Source organism: Crocodylus siamensis, chromosome 2 (assembly GCF_052110815.1).
Source record: "Crocodylus siamensis isolate JL-2025a chromosome 2, ASM5211081v1, whole genome shotgun sequence".
NCBI classification, from domain to species: domain Eukaryota; kingdom Metazoa; phylum Chordata; order Crocodylia; family Crocodylidae; genus Crocodylus; species Crocodylus siamensis.
In genome coordinates this window covers 249,028,545-249,053,336 of record NC_143396.1, presented here as the reverse complement: position 1 = coordinate 249,053,336, position 24,792 = coordinate 249,028,545, and the positions used below count along the sequence as shown (strand labels likewise).

At 40.2% G+C, this 24,792-nt stretch overlaps 1 protein-coding gene across 1 annotated transcript in view; it reads right to left on the bottom strand.

Annotated features, from left to right (window-relative positions):
• Positions 1 to 4,240: 4,240 nt before the first annotated feature.
• BRMS1L (BRMS1 like transcriptional repressor) overlaps positions 4,241 to 24,792 on the bottom strand; it is a 34,201-nt gene continuing 13,649 nt past the window's right edge. The window contains exons 4-10 of the mRNA XM_090033624.1: positions 22,054 to 22,133; positions 18,787 to 18,883; positions 17,680 to 17,763; positions 12,476 to 12,540; positions 8,985 to 9,024; positions 7,594 to 7,720; positions 4,241 to 5,920 (exon numbers count right to left, since the gene is read on the bottom strand). Coding sequence (XP_089889750.1) covers positions 5,797 to 5,920; positions 7,594 to 7,720; positions 8,985 to 9,024; positions 12,476 to 12,540; positions 17,680 to 17,763; positions 18,787 to 18,883; positions 22,054 to 22,133 — 617 coding nt within the window. The 3' untranslated portion in view covers positions 4,241 to 5,796. The remainder of the gene's footprint in view (positions 5,921 to 7,593; positions 7,721 to 8,984; positions 9,025 to 12,475; positions 12,541 to 17,679; positions 17,764 to 18,786; positions 18,884 to 22,053; positions 22,134 to 24,792) is intronic.

Below are 24,792 nucleotides of genomic sequence, written 5' to 3'. Positions count from 1 at the left end.
CTAGACCCTTCACTATTTTTGCTGCCCTCCACTGGACTCCCTCCAATTTGTCTACATCCTTTCTCTAGTGGGGGGCCCAAAACTGAGCACAGTACTCCAGATGTGACCTCACCAGTCCTGAATAGAGAGGGGAATAATCACTTTCTTTGACCTGCTGGCAACATACCTACCAATGCAGCCCCATATGCCATTAGCCTTCTTGGCAACAAGGGCACACTGTTGGCTCATATTCATGTTATTGTCCACTGCAACCCCCAGGTCATTTTTGGCAGAGCTGTTGCCCAGCCTGTACTGATGCATGGCATTGTTCCATCCTAAGTGCAGGACTTTGCACTTGGGTATAGGTTGTAGCTGTGCTGTTCTAAGGACATAAGCAGACAAGGTTCTTTGGGTGAATCTGATATTTTTTATTAGACCAACTTAAGTAGTTGCAAGCTTTTTGGGTTTACAAACCCTTTGTCAGGCTAAGGAAGCATCTGCAGTTGGTGTGTGCTCTTCCTGGATGGAATGAATACAGATTTCTAGTACTGTGAAATCCAAGTAAATCATACACATAAAGCTTGACTGCCATTGAAAGATTTGATCATCAATAAAATTTCAAATCCTTTACCTTGTCTTGAATGTCTATCCTCTTATTTTACTTTTTTTCACCTATTGTAGCTTCAGCAAGTAATGCTAAAATACAAGAAAGATGCACATTTTTCACTATGCCGAGGTTTTAAAGAATACCAATTTTTCTAAATAGTAACATTTGTTTGACAGACTTTTTCATTTCTGTATCGAGTAAACTGACTTCTATCAGAGATGTTACAGGAGTGAATTGGTGGGGAATGTAGTAGTGGATGGCAACTTGGACAGCAGTGACCACAAGATGATTGAGTTCAGGATCCTGAGGAAAGGAAGGATGGAGAGCAGCAGAGTAAGGACCCTAGACCTTCAGAAAAGCAGACTTTGACTCTCTCAGGAACTCATGGGCAGGATCCCCTGGAAAGCCAGTCTGAGAGGAAGAGGAGTCCATAAGAGCTGGCTGTGTTTTAAAGAAGCCTTACTGAGTGCAGGAACAAACAAACCATCCCAATGTGCAGAAAGACTAGTAAGCTTGGCTTACAGAACTCTTCAGTAAACTAAGTCACAAAAAGGAAGCTTATAAGAAGTAGAAAATTGGACAAATAACTAGGGAAGAATATAAGAGCATTGCTCAGGCATGCAAGGGGTGAAGTCAGGAAGGCCAAAGCACAACTGGAGTTGCAGCTAGCACCGGATGTGAAGGGTATGTCAGTAGCAAGAGGAGGATCAGGGAAAGCGTGGGTCTCTTATTGAATGGGGGATGCGACCTTGTGACAGGATGCAGAAAAGGCTGAAGTGCTCAATGCCTTTTGCCTCGGCCTTCATGGGCAAGGTCAGCTCCCAGACTACTGTAGCAGGCAGCACAGTTTGGAGAATAGAAATCAATGGCTTGATGTCTAGTTGGCAGCGGGTATCAAGTGAAGTGCCCCAGGGGTGGGTCCTGGGGCTGTTTTTGTTCAATGTCTTCATCAGTGGCCTGGAAGATGGCATAGAGTGCACCCTCAGCAAGTCTGCAGATGACACCAAGGTGGGGGCAGTAGTTGATATGCTGGAGGGTAGGGCTAGGATTCAGAGTGACCTACACAAATCAGAAGGGAAAAGCTGTGTCTGAAGCAGGACCTTAACATTTAAAATGAATTTCCTTTAAAAATTAATACACTATTTGGGAAGACATGTGGGGCTTGCAGTAGCATATTTGTGTTAGTACCAAAGGAGCTATATGCATTTCAGAACCAGTAATTTGATTTAAGTGTTATCACATTTACATTATAGTTTAACCAACAATAAATCAGTTTAAATATCTTACTCTAGTTTTACTTTATTACTTCTTCAAACTACAGCTTTTAAGTATGGGTTTTTTTAAATTTCTCAGTGTGTTGGGGGGGAACATAACTGAAGGTTTAGGTGGTTTAAAGTATTTTTCATAACAGGACAGTCTCACATGCTCAATAAAAATGAAAACTAAAAAAAGGGAGTAACTTGCATGCCTCCCTATAAATTACCATATATACACAATTTTAAAATAGAGTTCACTGAAAGATAACTACTCTGTGACTACTTTCAATTTGTTATACATAAGGTTTTGATTTTCAAATGGACATAAGTGTATCTTAGAATAAAGCAAAGTAAAGTAGTGGATGGAGGCAGAAGTACTGCTACTGTTGAGATTTAAAAATGAATGGAGATATTAGGATTTCATTATTAGCTGCTGCTTCCTAGATGGAGCCAGCTACTTTAATGTGTCTCAATCCTGTCCAGCCCAAGACACACTTACATTAATAAAAAATTTCTGTGGCACACCTGTTAAAGTATTCCCCATGCCCATGCTTATGAGTAGCTCATTGCCGCAGCAAAATCCCATGGCATACCTGTTCAGAGGCTCTCGAACTATGCATCCCCCATAGCCAACACATGCAAAGTAGATGAATTTCCTTCTGCTCAGCTGGTTCTCTCTCTCTCCCCCACAGCCAACACATATGCAAGTCTTCTGTAAATATCTCACTGATGTAGCTGATTCATTAGTGCTAGGCAGCTGGAGAGCTTTCTTCTCATTACTCCAAAATTCTTGCAGCACACCAGGGAGCTCTTCATGGCACGCTGGTGTGCCGTGGCACACCGACTGAAAAGCGCTAAGCTACTTGATGCATTTTCTCCTCGTCAACTAATAGGGAGTTCTAACCTTTGCATGGAAACTTTTTTATACTTAAAGTAAAAAAGATACATTGGCATTGAAATCCTTTTCATAAGCTTCTAAACGGTGTTCTCAATAACTTCTGATAACAAACACTGCAGACTATTGATGCCCTACATGCCTTATTAAAAACTGCTGCCTTTTCATTGCATGCCCCCACGTACTTTCAGTATAAGAAAGGACGAACAATTGCCTGCTCCGCCTGCAGTATACCACTGTCTAACTTACCATTTCTCCTCTTTAATATAAGCAGCCAGAATCTTTTAAACCTCTCTTCATACTGAAGTTATTTCCATGTCTGTAAACAATCTTATCACTGCTCTAAAGCACCTGTTTCTGCTTTTAAGATATAATGCTCCGGGGGGGGTATACCCTTGATTTAATGACATTTTAGTATCATTTTCCATTGACACAGCATAATACTGTATACTTTAAACCAGTGGTTCTCAACCTTCTTCCTACCAGGACCCATTTGCAAAGGTTCATGGCCTGTCCCGACCCACAAGCCCCTGGCCCTGCTGGTGCATGGCCCACAGTCCCCATGCTGGTGTCCCTCACTCCCAATCCACAGTTCACTGCCCTCCACCCCCACCCCTGCAAGGGGGGCCCCCAGCTTGGGCCACAGCATGGTGGCTGTGGTGGCTCTGGCTCATGAAGGCAGCAGCGGAGCAAAGCTAGCCCCAGTGTGGGCTGGAGGGAGGAGGAAGGGAGGCCTGTGCCAGTTCCCACCCTAGGCTGGGGCTGCTGTGCCACACCAAAACATGTCACAGCCCCTTCTGCCTCCTGAGCAGCACCTCCCAGCTGCCCTGCCCCTGTGAGCACCCTGCCCAGCTTCAAACCTCTCCCCCACCCGTCCCCCTCTGGAAGGGGCAGGCACCTTTCCACTGCCACTCTGCTCTGCCACAGTTTCTGTGATTTCCTGGGATCAGCATTTTTCAACCTGTGGCTCACAACCCTCTGAAATCTTCTTGCATCCCACTTTTGGATTGCAACCCTCAGGTTAAGAAATGCTGCTTTAAACCTGGACTCCATATTTGACAGGTTAATATTGCTGACAATAATGTTCAGATGTTTTCCTCAAGAAGCTGCAGTTTAGATGTGGAACTCACTAATATGTAAGAGTAGTTAGAATTATTCTTCCCAATGTTAGGTGTTGCCTAGCTTTTGCAGCACAGAATTTTATTTGAAATCAAGCTGCTCATTCACCTAACTTGGTTAGATCCCATGTCTAAAGCTCACTATACCCTGCTCTTGACTAACTTAAATAACTAGATTTTCTACCAAGTCTGTCATGCCATAGTTCAAATCTTTTTTCTGGTTTAATGGATTTATTTTTTTAATTAAAGGAGACATCATTTTTGATGTAATATTAAAGTAAGTCCACAGATAAACTACAACAATAAAATACAGGTTTATTAGAAGGAAATTTTCCATACTTAAATACCTGTTTTACCTCTTTTAGGTTCTATAAAAAATGCACATTTTTAGGTGACTTTAAAATATTTTTTCTCTGCAAGACCGGTTACATCTGCAACCATGAAGGGGAAAAATGCAACTGTAAAATGTCCATTACCACACATCATTTATTTATATACCAAGTTAAAAAATACAAATATTTTATTACAAAAAATTATCAAACAACTGTGTACATACAGTAGTATTGTCAATAGCCAACATGTCAATGTACAATTAATTAATAGTAACGTGACAGTGATAGAAAAGCATCGCTCAAGATAAACTAGAATGGCATAATATTTTGGCAACTGTAAATAATTACCACCCTACAACAACAGATATTTCAGTTAGGAGTAAAACATCTAACTATTAATGGTGGGACAATGAAAACTATTTTTGCCATGATAAATTAAAACAAAATGTATCATTCTTCCTTTCTCCAAAAAGAATCTCAGAACAATGGATAGTAAAGTGCACTAGGCCACCAGGAAAACTATTTTTCTATAATCCCACCTGTTTATTTTCTATGCTCTAAACATGTATTGTAACACTAAGGTTTTCAGGGATTCTGCCCTTGACACCTTGAAGGTAAGCTTTAACAGACATCAAACTTTCTGAACTGCATTAAATCATTCTAATGGAACTAAACTACTAAAAATATGAAACATGCCATTTGAGAGCTGTGTTCGTTTCTCCCAGAAATACCATTTCTGGGAATAAGTTTTACTTCTGAAAAAATATAATAATATTTGTTTCATAAGACTATAGATCAGACAAGTCCAGTATGTAATAGTACTTTTAGCTAATTGTTTACCATTTACATAATAACCCCAGGCACCTGTGCCCTCTGTGGTTGACATAAAATATAAGTAAAAACAATGCTGTCTCCTTTACATTGACTTTATGCTAGAATTTTAAAGTAACCTGAAAAAGAAAACCATGAGTTTGGTTACTATAAACTAGGTTCCTAGACTAAGAAAGTGCTCCTCAAAAATTTGTCTTAAAATATTGCCTTTATTTTTTACAAGTAGTATGGGAAAACTTACAAAAGGTTACACACCAACACTAGCAAAGCTGTTCAGGGTCTCAAGTTTAAGAAATTCTGTTCACATCAGATAAAAGAATACTTATACCATTGCAGACTATTCAGAAGCAACATCTGAGAACACCCACCAACACCCACAAGACAAATATGACAAGTTCACTGAACATATGAAAATAAATTGCTAGTAAAAGTGATAATTGCACAGTTACCAAACACAATCTAGCCACTAATAATAAAACCAAATGTTTTGTATTTTAAATATACAGTATTTAATGAGGAGTTCTTAGCCATTATATTTGAAGGACATACTTCATATCTTAGGCACTGGACCCAATTTAGAGGTAAAATGTCTGTCAACATGATTAAATGTCACCACCTATTAAACGACATCCATATGAAGCTTTACATACAGCACTACAAGTACACATTGGATATTGCCATAAAATTAGGAGAATACAAAACATTGTTAAATACAGCTTTCATCCCATGGCACATCAAGCATAGTAACACCACTTATTACATGTGTGGTTAGAAATGGTCAATTATGATTATGTTTTATTGAATACTTTCCTTTCTGCAGCTGGGAAATATAAAGTTTGGACTTGCTTCCATCCGGCCTCTTAAACCAAACTTCATCGTGGTTAATTGTTGTAATGATAGCACTAAAAGGAAAAATTAGATTTCAGCATTCAGACTTAAAATCAACTATACTATAAACCAATGGATCAATCTCATTGCTGAGTATCATAGCATATAATTGCTTACATTCAGAAATGCCAAGCTCCGAAAAAAATACTGACTGCCTCCTTCATACTTTCTCCATTTTTGCATTCAACTAAAGACATGCATATATCCAACTCACTACATCTTTAGTAATAACTTTTCACTTAAGTGTCTTTGTGCAGTATAATGGATTTTTATTTTCATTTGTCAAAAGGAAATGCATCTTTTGCCTTAAAGACCATTCAGAGTAAAAAATATATGCTTGCCTCTGAAATCCTTGTAAAATTATTGTCACTGTCCACCAGCTTATAGTGTATTCCTTCACAAAAACTTAACAGGTCAAAGCCAAGATGCTTTTCAGTAGAGAAGAAGTTAGGAAAAACTTAAGTTTTTAACCATTAACCAGTATAGCTAAACAGGAAAGAACAAAACAAAAACAAAAACAAAAAAACCCCACTGAACCACCTGGCTAACCAACTCTTTTACATGAACTATTTCTCCTTGCATGGTTTCCTTGGTTAAACATTAGTAAGAATATATTCTGGAGCTGTAGCTTTTCTAAGTTTTCAGGCATGCTCTATTCTCTTCTTTGGACCTTTTGCATAAAGGACTGAAACAAAACATGGAACTTGATTGTCTGTGGCATGCAGGCTTGGTCGTTATTACTTTGACAAACAAGTAAGCCAAAGAGAACTGTATCGGTCTCTATATCAGATGGGCACTGATATAAAGAAAATTTTCTGTATCAGAAATAGGCCCAATGCGGCCGATAATTTGTCCAATAAATGCCTGTATAGGCGCACAGCTGCAGCACAGAACAAAGGCAGTGAGAAGCAGAGCTGGCAGCTTGGTAAGTCTGGTATAGTGGAAGAGGAAGGGGAGGGACGCGGGGGGGCAGATCAAGGCCCCCACGGTGAGGGAGGGTATAGGGCTGGGGCTGCAAATTAACCCTCAGCACACGGTGCTGAGCTCTTCAAATATAAGGACAGCAATTTCACTCACTATATGAAAGCAATTTCACTCATGGTACTGGAAGCAGAAATAACATGTGCAGAGGTAGCTCAGACCTCTCTGCACAGCACTACCTTATGCTGTATAGATTTCTGGTACATAAGATACCACCAATTATAAATATGCTATGTCTGCACAGCAGCACAAAGTGCTATGTAGACATACCTCTACCATCTTAAATATGGTATAAAAGTCTAGATTTAAGAGACACAGTATTTTTTTTAACCAGGGGTCAGCAACCTTGTTAAGAGCAGTGGGCCAAAGTAATACTGCTTATTCTGTGGCAGGCTGGTGCTTCCCACCCCACTGCTGTCAATATCCAGGCTTTGCTTTGCTCTGGATCTGACTCACAGGCCACAGGTTGCCTTGGTTTATACTATTATTTATGCATTGGTTATCAAAGATCTCTGTGTGTTCCATTAGGCAGCATTTACATAGTTAGGGAAAACAAACAGATGTCCTGAAGTAGGCATTTTATTTTCTGAAATAAACCAGTAACAAGTAATTGAGAAGGCAATAACACTCGACTAAAACATGTACTCTCCACTCCGTGTACACACATATTACTGTAAATGAGAGAAGGCAACAAAATGACCTTTACCTTGCAGGGCATTCATCTTTCTTATCAATACATATTGTCTGTCCACGGCCATACCATTCTCCATCATAATACAGTCTTCCTTCTTCAGACCTAGCACTGTGCATATGTTTTTCTAATTTGACAGGTGCTAAAGCAATGAACAGAGACACCATTAATACTGAACCAGCATAAGTTAGGTTCACAAATAAATTATCCACATACTATGTACATCTGTCCTCTGGGCAATGAAAGTTAAGAAAGCGAAGAGGAAAGGTGTGTTTGTTTTTGTTTTGTTTTTTTATTTCCTGTTGTATTCGTTTTCATGAAAAACACTATTTGTATTTTCAGAAAGCAAAAGACATCATCAGATCTGCAGCTCTTTTATACAGAACGAGAAATCTGGAAAACATAAGAGAAGCTGATATATTTGTGGTAGGATTTTAAATGGCAGGCACTGAACCACATTGTTGGCTCTTTTGCTGCTTGTTTCCTTTCCTTCCCTATACACTGGCATTAATAAAACCCTCCCAAATAAAGAGAACATCCTTGCCTGCCTTCTGTGTAGTTTCCCTACTATTCCGTCATACCTTTTTTGGTTTCCTTTTTCACCTAGCACAGACATTTTCATGCCTGTCACCTTGGCATTACCTTTGATTTGCTCAAATTAACAAAGCATAGTAAAAAAATCAAACTTTCCAAATGTTACCCCAAGCTCTGAATTCAATGTCCTGCTCTGTGCTTCTGCTGAGGCCACATTGATAATGCTGTATTAATACATATATGCCAGGGGTTTTCAACCTTTTTGGATCAGTGTACCTCCAGCAGCTGGACACAGCAGAGACGGGTGGTGGTGCATGGCCGGATGCAGAGCTGGGGAGGAGTGTGCACAGCTGAACACACAGTAGCACACACTAGATGCAGAGCTGGGGGTGGGGAAGGCAGGCAGCTGAACACCTCCCCCACCCTCCACATCTGGCCAAGCAGACAGTGCCTATGTGGCAGCACAGGACAGTGTGTGGCGGTGCTCTATCCCCATGCATATACCCTAGGGCCTTTGCAAGTACCCCTGGTTGACAATCCCTGATATATGCATTCACCAAAGGCCCATTCCTTCTGTGAGTATTTTTCTACCATTTCAGTTGATAATAACATTAAAAAACATCTTTTCCCATCTTGTACATGCTGTAAAACTAATAAAAGCATAGGATGTAAATTTAAGTCAGCAGCCCTGGTGCAAAAGCATGTGCTTCATCAAGATCGGAGAGGAAAGGTGGCAGGCTAGAGCCCTCTGCCCTCTTCCTCCATTATTGCACTCTACAAATACACATGTAGTCTCCAGAGGAAATGTGTGCTGTTGTGTTTAAATATTATTTCGCAAAGCTAGGCAATACTGAAGTGTTTTTGTGACTTACGTTCTGACTTTACTCTGTGGGGCCCCAACGTAGCCATTGCCTTGAAATACAAAGGAAGAAATCAAGTTAGTTACTTCTTCAGCAAGTACAGCTTTTTGTAAAACTCCTTCATTTCAGTATAATATATTTTAAAATACCTGCATTTATATGTATCAGAGCAGGGTCTACACAAACACTGCAAAGCACTGACTAAATAGCTGAATAAAAGCATACACAGAAAATGTACAAAAAACTATTATCTCTTAATTAGCTTGTATTGTAAATAAAGCAAGAAGACATTTTATTCAAAAATTTATAACTGATTTTATATCTATGCCAACTGAATCCAGAATTTTATAATTGCAAAAGATGCAAAGATTGCAAAAAAATAAAATGCAGTAGAAACAAGCTGTTATTTAGGTTCTTAAAATATTCTTATAATTGTATCCCACTGCGTTCTATAAGTTTCTTTGCGTAATCTGCTTCACCTATGCTGGTCTGACCCAGAGGGAAGTAACTGATGGAAATCAATCATGATGGTGTCCTGTGACCAGTGGGGTCCCCCAAAATTCTGTCTTTAGATCCACATTGTTCAACATCTTCATTAATGATGTGGACATTGGAGTCAGAAGCAGACTGGTCAAGTTCGCTGATGACACCAAACTTTGGGGCAAAGCATCCACACCAGAACACAGACGGGTGATCCAGGCTGACCTGAACAGGCTCAGCAAACAGGTGGATGAGAACCTGATGGTGTTTAACACCGAAAAATGCAACGTTCTCCACCTTGGGAGGAAAAACCTGCAGCATCTTTATAGGCTTGGCAGTGCTACGCTGGCTAGCACTACGGAAGAAAGAGACTTGGAGGTCATCATTGACCACAAGATGAACATGAGCCTGCAATGCCATGCTGCGGCTAGTAAAGCGACCAAAACACTGGCTTGCATCCATAGATGCTTCTCAAGCAAATCCCGGGACGTCATTCTCCCCTTGTACTCGACCTCAGTGAGGCCGCAGCTGGAGTACTGCGTCCAGTTTTGGGCTTCACCATTCAAAAAGGATGTGGAGAAGCTTGAGAGAGTCCAGAGAAGAGCCACATGCATGATCAGAGGTCAGGAAAACACACCTTACGATGACAGGCTGAGCCATGGGGCTCTTTAGCCTGGAAAAGCGCAGGCTCAGGGGTGATCTGATGGCCACCTATAAGTTTATCAGGGGTGATCACCAGTATCTGGGGGAATGTTTGTTCACCAGAGCGCCCCAAGGGATGACAAGGTCAAATAGTTATAAACTACTGCAAGACCGTTTCAGGCTGGACATAAGAATTTCTTTACTGTCTGAGCCCCCAAGGTCTGGAATAGCCTGTCATCAGAGGTGGTTCAAGCACCTACACTGAACACCTTCAAGAGTAAATTGGATGCTTATCTTGCTGGGATCCTATGACCCCTGCTGATTTCCTGCCCTTCGGGCAGGGGGCTGGACTCGATGATCTTCTGAGGTCACTTCCGGCCCTAATGTCTATGAAATCTATGACTATATATGCACTTAAGGGTGAAATCTTTTCTATGAGCAGGTGTCTATTCTGCTCAGTTCCTATGGTAAGTAAAGCAAAGCAGTCTCCAACCTGCTTTTGCTGAAGCCTGACCTGTGCTGTTTTTGCCTATAGTGTACCAGTTGCAACTGTACCACTTTTTTGATTTGTTCATCTTCATACACCTATCTTCCTCTCTCTCCCTCTACCCAGTGTTTTTTTCTCCATGTTTCTCAGCATTTTCCTACCTTTTGTTTTTATCTGTTTATTTTGCTTTCCCTTCTTTGGTTCCATAGGAAAGACAAGAAGGCAGGTGTGCAGTCAAACACAACCAGTTTTACATGCAGTTTAAAGCAACCTGTTTACAGTAAGAAGTATGGATTCAGCATCATGAAGCTTTCTCCACATCAAAACTTTTCCTTCACTCACATCTCCTTGAAGTAATCTGGCACACTACAGATTAGAAAGCACTGCTTTTACATCCTAGTGACCTGCTACTTCCTAGGTTTCATTCATGGTACTAAGCAGGAGGGAGATTTGGCCACCAAGAGATGTAGGAAGAATGGAATTTTGCTTACAGCGATGGTTATTAAATTTTTTATATCTGAGACACCCCTGGACAAAATTCAAGGCAACCTTGGCAAATGCCAGCTCCTAGTTTTTACTCTATTTTTGACTACAGAAAAATAAATAGAGCAGTTTTTCTGTTGGAAACAACCCAGACAGACCACAACTATGGATTTCTTTTTTAAATGTCTTGGTTTATCTTGTGAATCGCGTTGGCAAACCTAACACTGCTAACATTACGTGGCACCCTGCAGCACCCTTGAAAGGATCTCAAGGCACACGAGGGCCATGGCACTCTGGTTGAGAATCACTGGCTTACAGAGAGTTTGTGACAGAACTATGGCATGATTAAAGCATAGGCAAACAGTAAATAAGCTGATTTTACTATTAAAGAGAAGTTACTATGCTGATTTATAGACAGGCTTTCATATCATTTTTTTTTAATGCAAGTGAAATTCTACAGTACTTCCTCGTGACTACTGCAGAATGCCACAGAATCCAGATGTAGGTTTAGTTTATTACTGAATTTGCCAGAATATGAATTACTCATTTTAGAGATATGGAAACTAAGGTCCATAGGCTAAGCAACATAGCCAAGACCAGATACATCTACCTCAGATCTAGTTTAGAACTGGAACCCTATTTCCATGCTCTAGCTACTAGACCAGTAGTTCCTAACCCTGGGGTCGCAACCCCACTTGGGGTCGCAATGATAAAAAATGGGGCTGCGCACTCCCACGGAGGGGAGACATATGCATGGGATGGAGGCAGATGCAGGCTGCCTGCTGCAGGCTTGGGATTCTCTCTCTCTCTCTCGGGACCCTCCCCACCAGGGCCTCCACAGCAGTGCTGGGCAGGGAGGCTCCATGTCCCTGCCAGAAGCCGCATGCTGGATGCGCCACCATGGCAAGGCACCCCCTGCCTGTCCAACAGTAATGAGGCGGTACAACTCCATGCCATCACCACTACTACTGTTGGGTTGGCAGGGGGCGCCCCACCATGGCAATGCAGCTGGCATGAGATTCCCAGCAATAGCACCAAGCCTCCTTGGCCTCCTGTGCCAGGTCCCCCCTGCTGGGCTGTAGAGGCCCTCAGGGGAAGGGCAATAGGGCAGGGAGCCCCAAGCTTGCAGTGGGCAACTCACATCCTCCCTGCCACCACTGGGCTCCACTTTGGCTGTGCTGCCCACAGGGTTGGGGGGACGGGAGCGGGGGAAGCTATACTCTGTGTTCTGCTCCAGCCACAGCAGCTGCCACCTCCTGAGGAATAGGCTGGGAAGAACTGTAGTAGACCCACATTAGGAATACTGCCTTGCAATATTTTGGTTCTTATATTTATTGGAAATACATTTATATATTTGTAAAATCCATAACAATTGGGAACAATGCTGTTGACATTCATCCTTCAGTCATACCTTCCTTATTGTTGTCCAGTCTTCAAGTATATCGAGGTCCTGTAACATATAAACTATATAGGGGCGTTGAAAAGTTAAGGAAATTCCTTTACTAATAGTGAAACTAGCATACAATATGTACAAAGTAACTCAACAACAACCAGAAATGAGTATGGCTCTATACTTAAGTCAACTTGATTTCCCTCTGTGAAAAGGTTTCTGGCTTTGTGGGTAGCACAGCAGTAGATATGACCTGCTTCAAAGTTAGCAAGGCTTTCCAATGACATTCCCTATAGGAGTAACTTATTGGATCATCATGGTGGAAAAATAGTTAGTGCTCAAGATCTAACTGGGAGGAGCTATCAAAGGGGGTTTCCCCTGGAGTCTGTTACTGTTCAATATCTTCATTAATAAGTGGGAGGATGGAATTGAGTGCATGTTAATTACATCTGCAGATGATGCCAAAATGCTGGGGTAGCAGACATTTTAAAGAATCGGATATTAAAAAAATCACCTTGATAAATTAGGAAAATGGTCTGAAATAAAACTGGATGAAATTCAATAAAGAAAAGTATAAAATCCTGCACTTAGGACAGAATAATCAAATGCACAAATGACATTTGGGGAGTGATTTTCAAGGTTGCAACAATGAAGAAAAGGATTTAGGAGCTGATATGGACTGCAAGTTGAACAAGTCAACAGTGCATTTGTAATAATAAACTAACATTAACAGTTTAATGTTAACTTATTAGCAGTGAACAAGTTAACATAAAAAAAAGAAAAAAGCTAATAGTCTATTAGAATGTATTAACAGAAGTGCTGCATGCAAGCTACAAAAAGTGATCCTTCCAATCTACCCAGTTCTAGTGAAGCCTCACAGAGAACTCTGTCCAGTTTTAGACACCAAACTTCAAAATAGACACAGAAAATTGGAAAGAGTCCAGCAGAGGGCAACAGAAATGATTAAAGGTCTAGAAAACATGATGTGTAAGGAAAACTTGAAAAAACTGGGAGTTATTTAGTTTGAAGACAAGAAGACTGAGGCAGGGGTTTAAGTCTTGAAATACAAAAACAGTTTTGTTATAAAGGGCATGGCGATCAATTGTTCTGTGCCCAGGGAACAGAACAAGCAATAATGGGCTCACATTGCAAAAAGTCCCTTAGGTTAGATATTTGGAAGACTCTGTAACTATAAGAGAAGTTAAGTACTAGAATTGGTTTTGGAATCTCCATCATAGTCTAACCTGTCCTTAAAAACCTTCCAACATTTGTTTGGGATGATTTAGACAGAATGTTTTTACATCGAGCTGGGTGAGGGGGAGGAGAAGGGGGTGGATTAGATATTTTTCTGATGTATACAGTCTGTACTTGAAAAAACCAAGATAATCCTTGTTTCTTGTATGGCAAAAGAAAAAAGAATACGTCGTGATGAATTAGTTCACTACCTCATGGACAGCAGGAATCTAACTTAGCGCCCCTAGTGCAGCATTAAGCATAATAAACAGGGATTCATTTAACTCTTACCAAGACAAAACTATTTTTGCAGATTTGTCCTGGCATAAAGAGCCCATTTCATGGGCATTTTGTGGAGGCCCCGTCCCTTGATGCTGATTGGTGGAGAGGTCCCAGGAGGGATGAAGGGGAAGTTGCTATCTTGACTGCTGGTTGCCCTTCATCCAGCCCCATCCCTTAGCACTGATTGGCAGAGAGGTCCTGGGGGGATCAGAGGAGGGAGGAGGGGCAGTCGTCATCTTATCTGTTGTCCCTTTTGTGCTGCCTTACCAGCTGGCACCTTCCCCTTATTTTTTGTTTTAACAGATTCTGGACAACCTGGATTTCACAGCTTCCATGAAACACTGAAAAATTCACAAGTTAGGTAGGTCCCTAATCCTAAGTACTAGTCTACAGAAAAAATGGTAAGGTAAAAAAAAACCAAACCCACAAATATCCAAAACTCAGGAAATAAAGATTTAAACACTGAAAGCTGTGTCAAAAAATATCAGCTTTGGATGATAAATTCTTACCTACTACACTACAAATGATGCAAAAAATACCTTACTAGGATGACTTTACAATAAGTTTCAGTTCTTTCTGTCACTAAAAGTTCTATCAAGTATGCCTATTTAAAGAAAAAATATATTAAAATTATTAAATTTTGAAGTTAACTACTTCTGAGCTTAAAAGCACACTAGCTTTAAAACAGTTCAAGAAACTGATCTGGACTGATGCTTTTAATACCCACTACTAATTAATTCTTTAAAAACTTTGTTTTTATTCTAGACAAGATCAACAGAACAACTGAATCAGGGTATAAGATTCCAAATAGCATTACATATAATGGTGTTACCTGACAAATATACGACTAGAGAGAATTTATGGATGCAGAGACTAGTTGATTACCATTCTCTTTGTAAACACAATTTTGGTACCTGAAGACCTACCAGAGATTATTAAAATAATATTTCAGTCTTGAATTAAATTTCAGGTATTGCTCATTTCCTGAAACAACTACTTCATGTGCAGACTTAACATTAAAATCACTAGTAATTTACTGAATGGAGTTTTTTTTTTATATATATTAAACAAAAGTCACCGGTGTAGTTTATTCACTGCAAAATCTGTCACTATTTAGCTTTCACCTCAAACATTCAGCATCTGATCATCCTTAATTGAGGAATAAAAAACTTATATTTTCTCACATGCTATTTAATTTCTTTTAGGAATTTCTATATTAAAAGACCAGAGTAAATTTACACCTGAAAAAAGTGATTGTCTGCCATTTAACTTTCTGCCACTAGCTGAAAGCATTTCCATTAAGTTACATTTATAATACTGTCTTAACTTAGGAACAGTCATTGCTATTCACTATCATTAAGATCAACCATCTTTCCAGGAAATATTTCAGTAAAGCAGCCATCCCAATTCAGTGAACCTCAATTAAAACACTGATTAGCATGTGCAGAAGAATGAAACAGACATTCTTTTAACACTAGTTGGGAGCCAAAAGCAGGGAAAAGAACTCTGCTGGTGTCAGGCTTTCATTTGGGTTCGGTGCAGTGTTAGATGGCCTTCAAGCCAAGAACCATTATTGCTGTTGGATCTTACCACTGTAAACAAACATCTTATATCAGGATTGATCTCAGTCAAAACCAGAAACAAAAGAGAAGTGGCACAGGCCTTCATACAGGTAGCCCTTCCAAAGCGGCACTGCTGTTCAGTGAAAGGGGCAAGCCACACAGCCTGATAGGCTTGTCCCCAAAATGAATGGCAGTTAACTTGAACAAATCACTATTAACAACAGAGGTACACAACATTATTCCCCCCTTCCCCACCATACTCTCTCACATAGTCCACAAGTATTTAAAGTGGAATAATGGACTGGTATGTTTGTAGGATCCCAAAACAGAAGACTTTCTCCTGGGAGAAAATGCTAAAAAATTGTGATTACTTACATGGCTTTGTAAAAATGGAAAGAAATATATAGAACCCTTTCCCTGGTAGCTACACAGGTGCATAATGGTATATGTTGACTCGATCTGAAATATGCAGTTAGTCATGCAGCCTACATCTGTTTATACTCTTTGGGCACCTATCCACAAGCAGCGAGGCTGCTCTGACACACTGTAATTACAGTGCACAGCACACTCAATTAATCAAGTCTGTGGGAACCTGGTAATTACTGTGCTCCAGCAGCCTCTAGCATCTCATGTACCAGCATCCCCTTCTGAAAAATGGTGGTGGGGGCACTTTAACTAAAGCTCATTCACCATTTTTCAGAGCAAGGATGCTGATACTTGAGATGCTCCAGACACTCCTCCCTCCACCCCACTCCCACAGCATGTGTATAAATGCCCTTTGAGCCTAACTCTTAGGATTCAGTCACCTGACCCTCTCACCTCCTCCATGCAAGGGGGGAAAAGGGTACACATGAACTATAGCTCAATTTGCTAATGCCTAAGGTCCCTTAGCCCTTCCACCAAGTTAAAAGCAAGACATTTCCCTACCCCTTAAATTTTAAACATTAACAATCTTGACTTCAGGAATTTAAAACATGCAACTAAAGAGTAACACAAGACTCTTACACTGAAGTAAATGAAGAGGAAACTTAAAAGAAAGCCACATAAAAACACCTATGCAGGAAGAGCACAATAAAGAAATTACACTACCTAAAGTTACATCTTTAATCTTCTATCCTGCTTTCACCTCTATCATTTAAATTAAACTTTTGTCACATTATGATTCCTTGCCTTCCTACCTGTACAGCTCAATATCAAATTCTGTCTGAAATCAAAAGTATGCTCAACACTGAACAAGTCTGTCCCAGACGTTTGCAATTTGAAGGTTCCAGGTTTGCAACATTTACACGCACAAGTCTCTTTTCACTCCCACCTCTAAACTATGGTCCAGAAATGAAAACCATTTCTGAAGCCTCTTTCTCTAGTCTCCAGGCTTATCAACTTGCTCTTATTCATGTCACTATCTGGATCACTTTACTTACTTTCACGTTATTTGCAAAGACCAAGAAACTACTACCTTTATTCTTTCTTCCCCTTTATCAAAATGTCTCCCAAGTCAGTCTCATGAATCATTCACTTTTTCTTCTTTTGCTATCTGAGTACTGTACCAGGTCAACCACATGCTATTAATTCTTTCCTTAGCTTTGTATCCATGGCAACCATCACCTACAAGTTTAAATTTATTTTTTTAAAGCCTTCATTTCTAAAGTCAAGTCACTAAAAGAATGTATAACATTATCGTAAAAATAGCTCCAAACTCTCTTTAAAATGTTATCCACTCTTTGTCATCTTATATAATATATATGCAACTGTGTCAAATTCAAGATCCCAAATTATGTCTTTCCAAACTGCTGATTAGAACTGGTACCATGTATCAGTTGAAACAAATGGCAGCATATCCTTAACTGAAATGTTAATATACATGACTACTTCTATTTTTGGAAATAAATGCTAAATTAGAAGGAATTAAAAACAGTAACTTTTGCAATCACTTTCACTAGATGAACTAGTTTTCTGGCAGCAGAAGTCTTATTCTGGATTGTCAAAATTATATAAAAGGTGACTTATCAAACAAAATGTACCTACCGTGAATAGCATTAAGACTGTATTATTGCCTCAGCTGGTCATACAGCAATAGACTATGATGTTTGGCAAGATCAGCTTTAAAAAAGACTGTATAATCAAATAACAATGATAGAGGAAGGATATCTGATACAACAACAGGTTTCTTTTTATCTGGACTAAATGGATCCTTCCTTTTCTTCCTAGACTGTAGTTCATCATTCCATAATTCTGAAAGAAATACATTCAGAAACCTTCCATTAGTTGAACATTTTTCTTTAGATACCATGAATTTGCATGTTTAGTTTTTATAATAAAAAATTGAGACAACGCTACAAATCATTTTTTGACGCTTCAGAGACTGCAGTGTCATGCTTCATGAGCCACAAAGTGACACCTCCTGATTTTCATCTTCTAAGCCATGGATATCAAGGGTGTTTTTCTTATTTAAGACAGCCACAGTTAACTCAGTGGTCTGTCAAGACTTTGAAAAAAAACTGAACCACTGCATGCAAAGAGCCCAACAGAGACATGTCTGAGATGGTGTTTCTGCACAATGCCTGCCCACACAGCAGCTTACACAACACAGAGGCAAAGGCAATCCCATAATTTGGATGGACTGTGCTGCATCATCCTCCATACAGCCTGGTGGAGGAAGAACGGACTACAAAGGTAATTTTCACAATGAGCTGGAGGCTGTGCAGCAAGAACAAGGGTTTTACAATAATGGGTACATGCCCTTGCTCAAAAAGGCCATTGAAGGAGACTGTGTGAGCCCACCAACACCAGCAGACTCTCCCTATGCCTAAAGACACGTGTTTGTGCTCAAAAGCTTGCAAAGAACAATTTTTTCAACTATTTAGTAGGTCTAATTAAAGATGTCACATTTCCCAAAGGAAACTTGCCAGCGATAATGTACATATTTTTCATGAAATTTTAATATTTTTTCAATATTATTTGGCTGAGAAAAAGTAGGAGACATAACCTTCTGACTTGGACCTAGTATTCTCAATTTTGTGGCCATTACACACTTTTACCAACAGTTAAAAATTAACAGCCTCAGAATCAAAGGCAAAGGATGCTGAACATTCCAAAATAACATTGTATATAATAAGTTTAAGTTTGGTCAGACTTAGAATTAAATCTAGAATGCAATTCTAAATAAGGATTCTACAGTATAAGAAGGTCCACAGATGGATTACCTACACAACAGACTACAACCGAGGGCTTACAAATCTTTCAAATTCTATTTACCTGAGGTAATATCAATACTATGCCTGTCTTCTTCAAGTCTTCTGATCTTCTCTTCTAATTCACTTTGTACAGTATCATATAATAAGAGCTTTTCACTCTGGAAAAGGCAAGAATTAAACACACAAGAATGTATAATGTTACCTAAATGTTACTTACATCAATGGTTTAGAGCTACATTTCCCATTTTACTTTAAGTTCCTCATCCACAGGTTTTGTCAGTGGAAGAGCCTAGGTACTTAAAGCAAATATTTATTACAGATATATCAGGCTGAATACAAGATGTCCAGTGATCAAAGATAATAACTTAGTGTGATGGATAAGCATGCAAGGCAAAAAAGCTAGATCTCCAGAAGTACAATCTCTACTCTGACACAAATGTATGCTTTTCTGCTATGACTAGTGACAGAACACTCGGTGGTGAATAGTAAAGGAGGTCTACTATGGATAGAGGTGTACTCCATTAACTTGTTTTTAAGATCTGAAGCAAATATGGAATACAAAGTGCACTGGAAACAATGGCCTACTGAACAGATATTTCAACTGTAAATTATTTTGAGATCTGAACTTTGAAACAATATATTTGCTACCCTTTTATCTGGCTGACAGTCTTCTTCTGAAAACAGACAAAGTATAAATGGGAATTAACTTCTGGGTTTTCAGGAGGGGCCTAATTTGTTTTAATTGCATGATAATTTAATGATTTCCGGAAGGACTGAGACAGTTACAAGAAGACTTAAGATCTATGTTGGTAGCTGTGTCCTATTTTATATACTACTTGAGGCAGCTCAATGACCTGAGACTATTTTATGCCAGTCAGCTTCCAACAGACATGTTAAAGATTTCACTGGAGTATTTCTTTTATGCAGAAAGGAGGCTTGATCTGAGTCACAAAAGTACATTAGATTCAAATACTACGAGATACCTGAATTGGAAAGAAGGAAAAAGTATTAAGGAAACGCAAGATTAGCAGCTATGGAAAGTCAAATAGGAAAGAAAACAAGACAACTCAAGTCTTCATTAAGAATAAAGTGCTAATGTGTAAAAAAAACAAAAAAAAACAAAACAAAAAAGCCTGGGGGGAAAAAACCCAAAACTTTAGTTACAATTTTGTGGGGGTGGGACATTCCTATTTTTATGGGGGAGAAAAGAGACAATAATGGCGACTGAGTGTATTTAAATCCTATCATGTTTACCATCTTTTTCAAACTAACAAAATATTTAAATTCCGAGGAAGAGCACAATGCCTACAACTCCTGTTAGAAATGTCTTTCCAACATCTATTTTAATTTCCATAAGTCACATGGAAAACCTAATGTCACAAGAAATGTATTTATTAAATTATTTTTATTTTACAAATATAATGCATTTCATTCTTTAATACAAAAGCTAGTATTATTTTGAGAATTAATTTTGTAATAAGAACTTGATACCAAAAGGACAGACTAGATGGAGAAGTTTCAATAGCACACACAAGGCTATTGATTGGCCCCATTACAGCAAAACAATGGTTTTGCCACCAGCACTATTGCTGATTTTAAACAAATATCTTCACAAAAACAGATGAGGCTGGGATATTTTATAGAAGCCCAAGAGATTTCCAGTGGAAGCAAGAGACCATGTTGTAGGAATGCTCTACAAGCACAGCACGCCATTTATGGCAAGAAGGCTAGAATGGTGATACAGCCTAAGGCAGTGGTGTCAAATTCATTTGATCCTACAGGCTGGATGTGGACCATGGGGCTTCTCACGAGCTGGACAATCTGCAAGCAGCAGCAGAGGCATTAATCTCAACAAGTGCCAGTACATTGCAGGCATGGCTCCAGAACTCAGAGGGTTAACATAGCCACCACCCCCTCCCTTTTCCCCCCGCTGCCAATTTCATTCACCAAGAGCAACTAAACTCCCAAAATTTGACAGGAGTATTAATCCCCCTGGGATCTAGAGCTGCTGTGATGCAACACCTCTAGCAACAAGTCTCGTGGGACAGATCCAGCTTGTGGGATTAGGTTCTCCAGGTCGCAAGAAGCCCTGAAACCTACATGATAGCCCTGGATGAAAGGATTCTGACCAAAACAAATTAGCCCTGTGAGTCTTTGGATGCAGAAGAACACATCTAAGCACCTGAGTAATTAAGATGACTATGGGAGGAGGGCTAAACAGTTGGAAAACAAGGTCCCACCAGTCAAAAATGCCAAATACATAGTTTGAAAAACCACTTTCAGTACTTGAATGGAAGGAGCTTAAAAGAACATATTCAGAAACAGGATCCAGTCACATCCAACAGGGAACTGGACCAGGTCACCCAAATTACATCTAGATAAAAAGGTAACATTATCTGAAGAATAAATAGATTTATATTTGTCCAGATGTTTCAATTACTGCATGAGCTCAGAGAAACCCCTTGGTTTTTTGGTCAAGTAGAATGTATATCTTAATTTGTAGGCCTTGATGTGTTTCCCCCATCCAATCAAAGACCTAAAGAATCAATTTTATTACTGTGTCTATGCAAGTACTTCCCACTTGACTTAGATGAAACCCAGCCAGTAGAGCCATATCATCCAGCCCACAGGGCTTCTAGAGGGGCTGAGAATTCAGGGATAGGGCCCAGTATTGAATTCTGGCATACAGACAGCCAATGGGGATGTGTGTCAGCTACATCAGGGCAAGGGACAAGCATGTTAATCCCTGCGGCTCAGAAACCTCCAGTGGATTAACACCACCACAGGTGGGTCCACATCTGGCTCAAGAGGAGCCCCACAGTCTGGATCTAGCCTGTAGGCCCAAGGAGATTTGACACCTTTGATTTAAATAAATTAATTGAAAAATTATCCAAAAATTGAGAAATGTCTAACCCTCTGGTACTAGTTGTTGAATAGTGGCTGTATTATCAGTTGTTAAAAGCTTTATATATTAAAACAATTCTAAAAATTGCAGTATGATTGTTGTATTTATGGTGGAATAATGCTATAGTTATTTCCTTGGATGCCTAGTATGTAACTCTAATTTCCAAAATAATTTTTAATCTTTAACAAACTCTGTTAATGAAAACATATTAAATTTGCTTATTCAAAGCTAAGATGATAAGCTGACATGTACTTTCAGGATGTTTCTGATAATATGTTTCTTTCACAGTAATACAGTTAGAAGTTACTTACCATAGTAAAATGATGGCAATAACAACAACTAAAGATGTACTTCTCATTAACTAACATGCAAGAGAGTTCAAAGATAGATAATCAACTGTCAGTTTTAACAAGTTAGCAGTACCTCACAGTGTTGACGAGAAGCTTGAATTTCACATTCATATTTGTTCTTTACAGACTCTAAACACAACTCTCTATAGATACCTGAAAGCAGACAAATTAGAGACTTGTTATTTCTTTAGATGGATAACCAATTTCAGGATTCTTTCCAGAATTCTGTTGCTCATCCTAGCACTAGGTATGTGTAAAGAAATACTGTATTAGAAATGGATAGTGTTCAGCCAGTATCAAGTATAAACAATTTATGGAAAGTTAACTGTCTTAAAATTCAGGAGGTGAAACAGTATCCCTTCATTTTCTGTTCCAGTCTATTTTTATTAAGATAAAATGTTTCTCTTGTTATGAATATAGGGTGCAAACAAGTTTAAGTCTATTCTCCCCACAAGATTCTACCAATGCATCACATGATAAAGCTATTATACGACAGCTATCCTAATTCTAGCTGACCAAGGTTGGCGCACTGAGAGACTTCTCAAGTAACAACCACAGTGTGAAAAACATACATGGGGCCTCAGGATAACAGTGGGTAGAGCTTTACCACAACAGTTAGCCCAGGATAAATGCCCATGAGTTCACTCTTCTCCCGTGGTATATGGAAGTTAACCTGGGGGCTAACTAGCAAAGTTTAACTTCCACTTTCCCCAGTGTTAAGAGTGGACACATGGACAAAGAGCTAATACACTGTACTCTTGCCCTCCTCCATACACAGTACAAGGTTTGTATGTTCATACTGTAACAGAGAAGCATCAAACTCATCTGCCCCTATGGGACAGCTGAAGGGCATGGGACTGGTCTGGTGAGATACATTGGGCCTACAGACAACCTCACCTGTTCTCCAGACTGACTCTACATGCAGTGCATGGGGCTGGGGCCAGTGCATACAGCATACAGGACTAGATGGAGGGCTCCACAGGCAGCACTTAGGGCCAAATGATAGGAGTCCATGGGCCAGAACTGGACTAGAGGCTGTATCTTTGACACCCCTGCTCTAATACAATGGGAGATTAACTTGGTTGATGTTTCTAGATACAATCTAAGTAGGGGTGCAACAATAAAGATTTTTTTTGTGCCAATACCGATGGCCAATTATTAATGAGTCATATCAGCCAATACTGATCTGATTGCCAATATGCAGCCTGGCAGCTTGAAGAGCAGCATCTGGCTGGTAAGTCTGTTGGGGGGGGCATGGGAGGAGCAGATTGAGATCCCTGTGGTGAGGGAGGGAGGGAGCTGGGGCTGCCCAGTCGGGGTGGGGCATGGGACAGAGTTGCATGGCTTGTTCAGAGGGCAGATCCTGCTCCTATGTATAACCCCAGGGGAGCTATGGGGGATGTGTGTACACTGGATCTGTGCACAGGGCAAGGGCAGGTTGCTGCTGCAGGCTGGAGGCAGCACCAGGCTCTTCCCTGCAGGAAGTCTGGACCGGGGCTGCACTTGGGACAGACAGCAGCAGCACTGTGGGGGGGGCTACGGGGGAGGGGGGTTGCAGCCACGCCAGAATTTCTCATAGCCCTCCCATACCCCCCCTAAGAGCCAGGAGGCAGCTGACAGCACAACCGCAGGTTGCTGCAGTCTACTTTAACACCCCCCTGCCCGGTCCATGCTGGAGAAGGCCTTCAACATTTTGAAACACTTCGGCCAGGAACACCACAGTGTGCCTACGTGTGCCCCCAGCTGAGATATTTCCTTTTTGATGCATTTTTCAGACATACATTTCACTTGAAAATTGTTTTATTACATCAATGTGTAATCTGATAAACTATAAGTAGTTACTCAAAAGTGAAGTGTGTTACCTGTCAGCTCTGTGTTCATGAGGGAGCCCTGGCACCCACCTTGCTGGACTTACAAAGGACTTTTTCTATTTCCCCCTCTTCCCCCTCCCTCATCTAACCAGAACTAAGCAGAAGAGAAGTTTAATAGGCATCTTGGGCCGTACATTCCCTGGTCCCAGTACGGGAGGCCTATTTAAACTTGATTGACTAAAACTCGGTCCTTGCTGGGAATGTTGAGGCAAGAGACCGAGTCAGAGGGGGTAGAGGCAACATTTGAACAATAGTTAAGGGTTCATCACAGTGTCCAGCCCGTTGGAGCCCTGACCACAAATGATGTCATACTTTCCCCAGGATGACTGGTGGAAGTCCTCCCCACAAAGTTTATGAACACTCCAAGTAATCCCCTCGGACCTGTTAAAAGATTACAGTAAAACCTGTAACTCATGCTAAGCTGAGGCTTATTTCCAACACATAAAATACAAAACACTGATGCTGACTTCACAGTGCAAGCATAGCTAGGCCATCTGAGAAAATCCCTTCCAGTATATTCATAATAATTTCAAGCTGGCTCCTAGGTGTCTGGTTACTCCTTAAAACTTAATGTTTTTCCTGGTTGTTAATCAGTTTCTTGAGATGTTCCAAACCACATAACCCCTTGTCACTGAAAAAACGTAATTCATTTAAATTTAAACTGTTTATATAACAGGATTTTCCTTGTTAATTATGGCTTGGGACCCTCTTGATTTACACAATTAAAAAAATGCTTTGAAGAGGCTAGACTAAAGGTATAAGAAAGCTATAAAGCAGCAAACACTGTGCTTCAAGAGACAAAAATCTCTCTGACACCATCTGCTGTTGTTCTCAAGAAGCTGGGCAAAACAGATCATCTCCCTTCAAGGATCGTGCTGAGAACTTGCTTGTCAACAAATCACCCAAGGACCTTGGAACGGTGAGGTCCCAGCTCTTGCTCT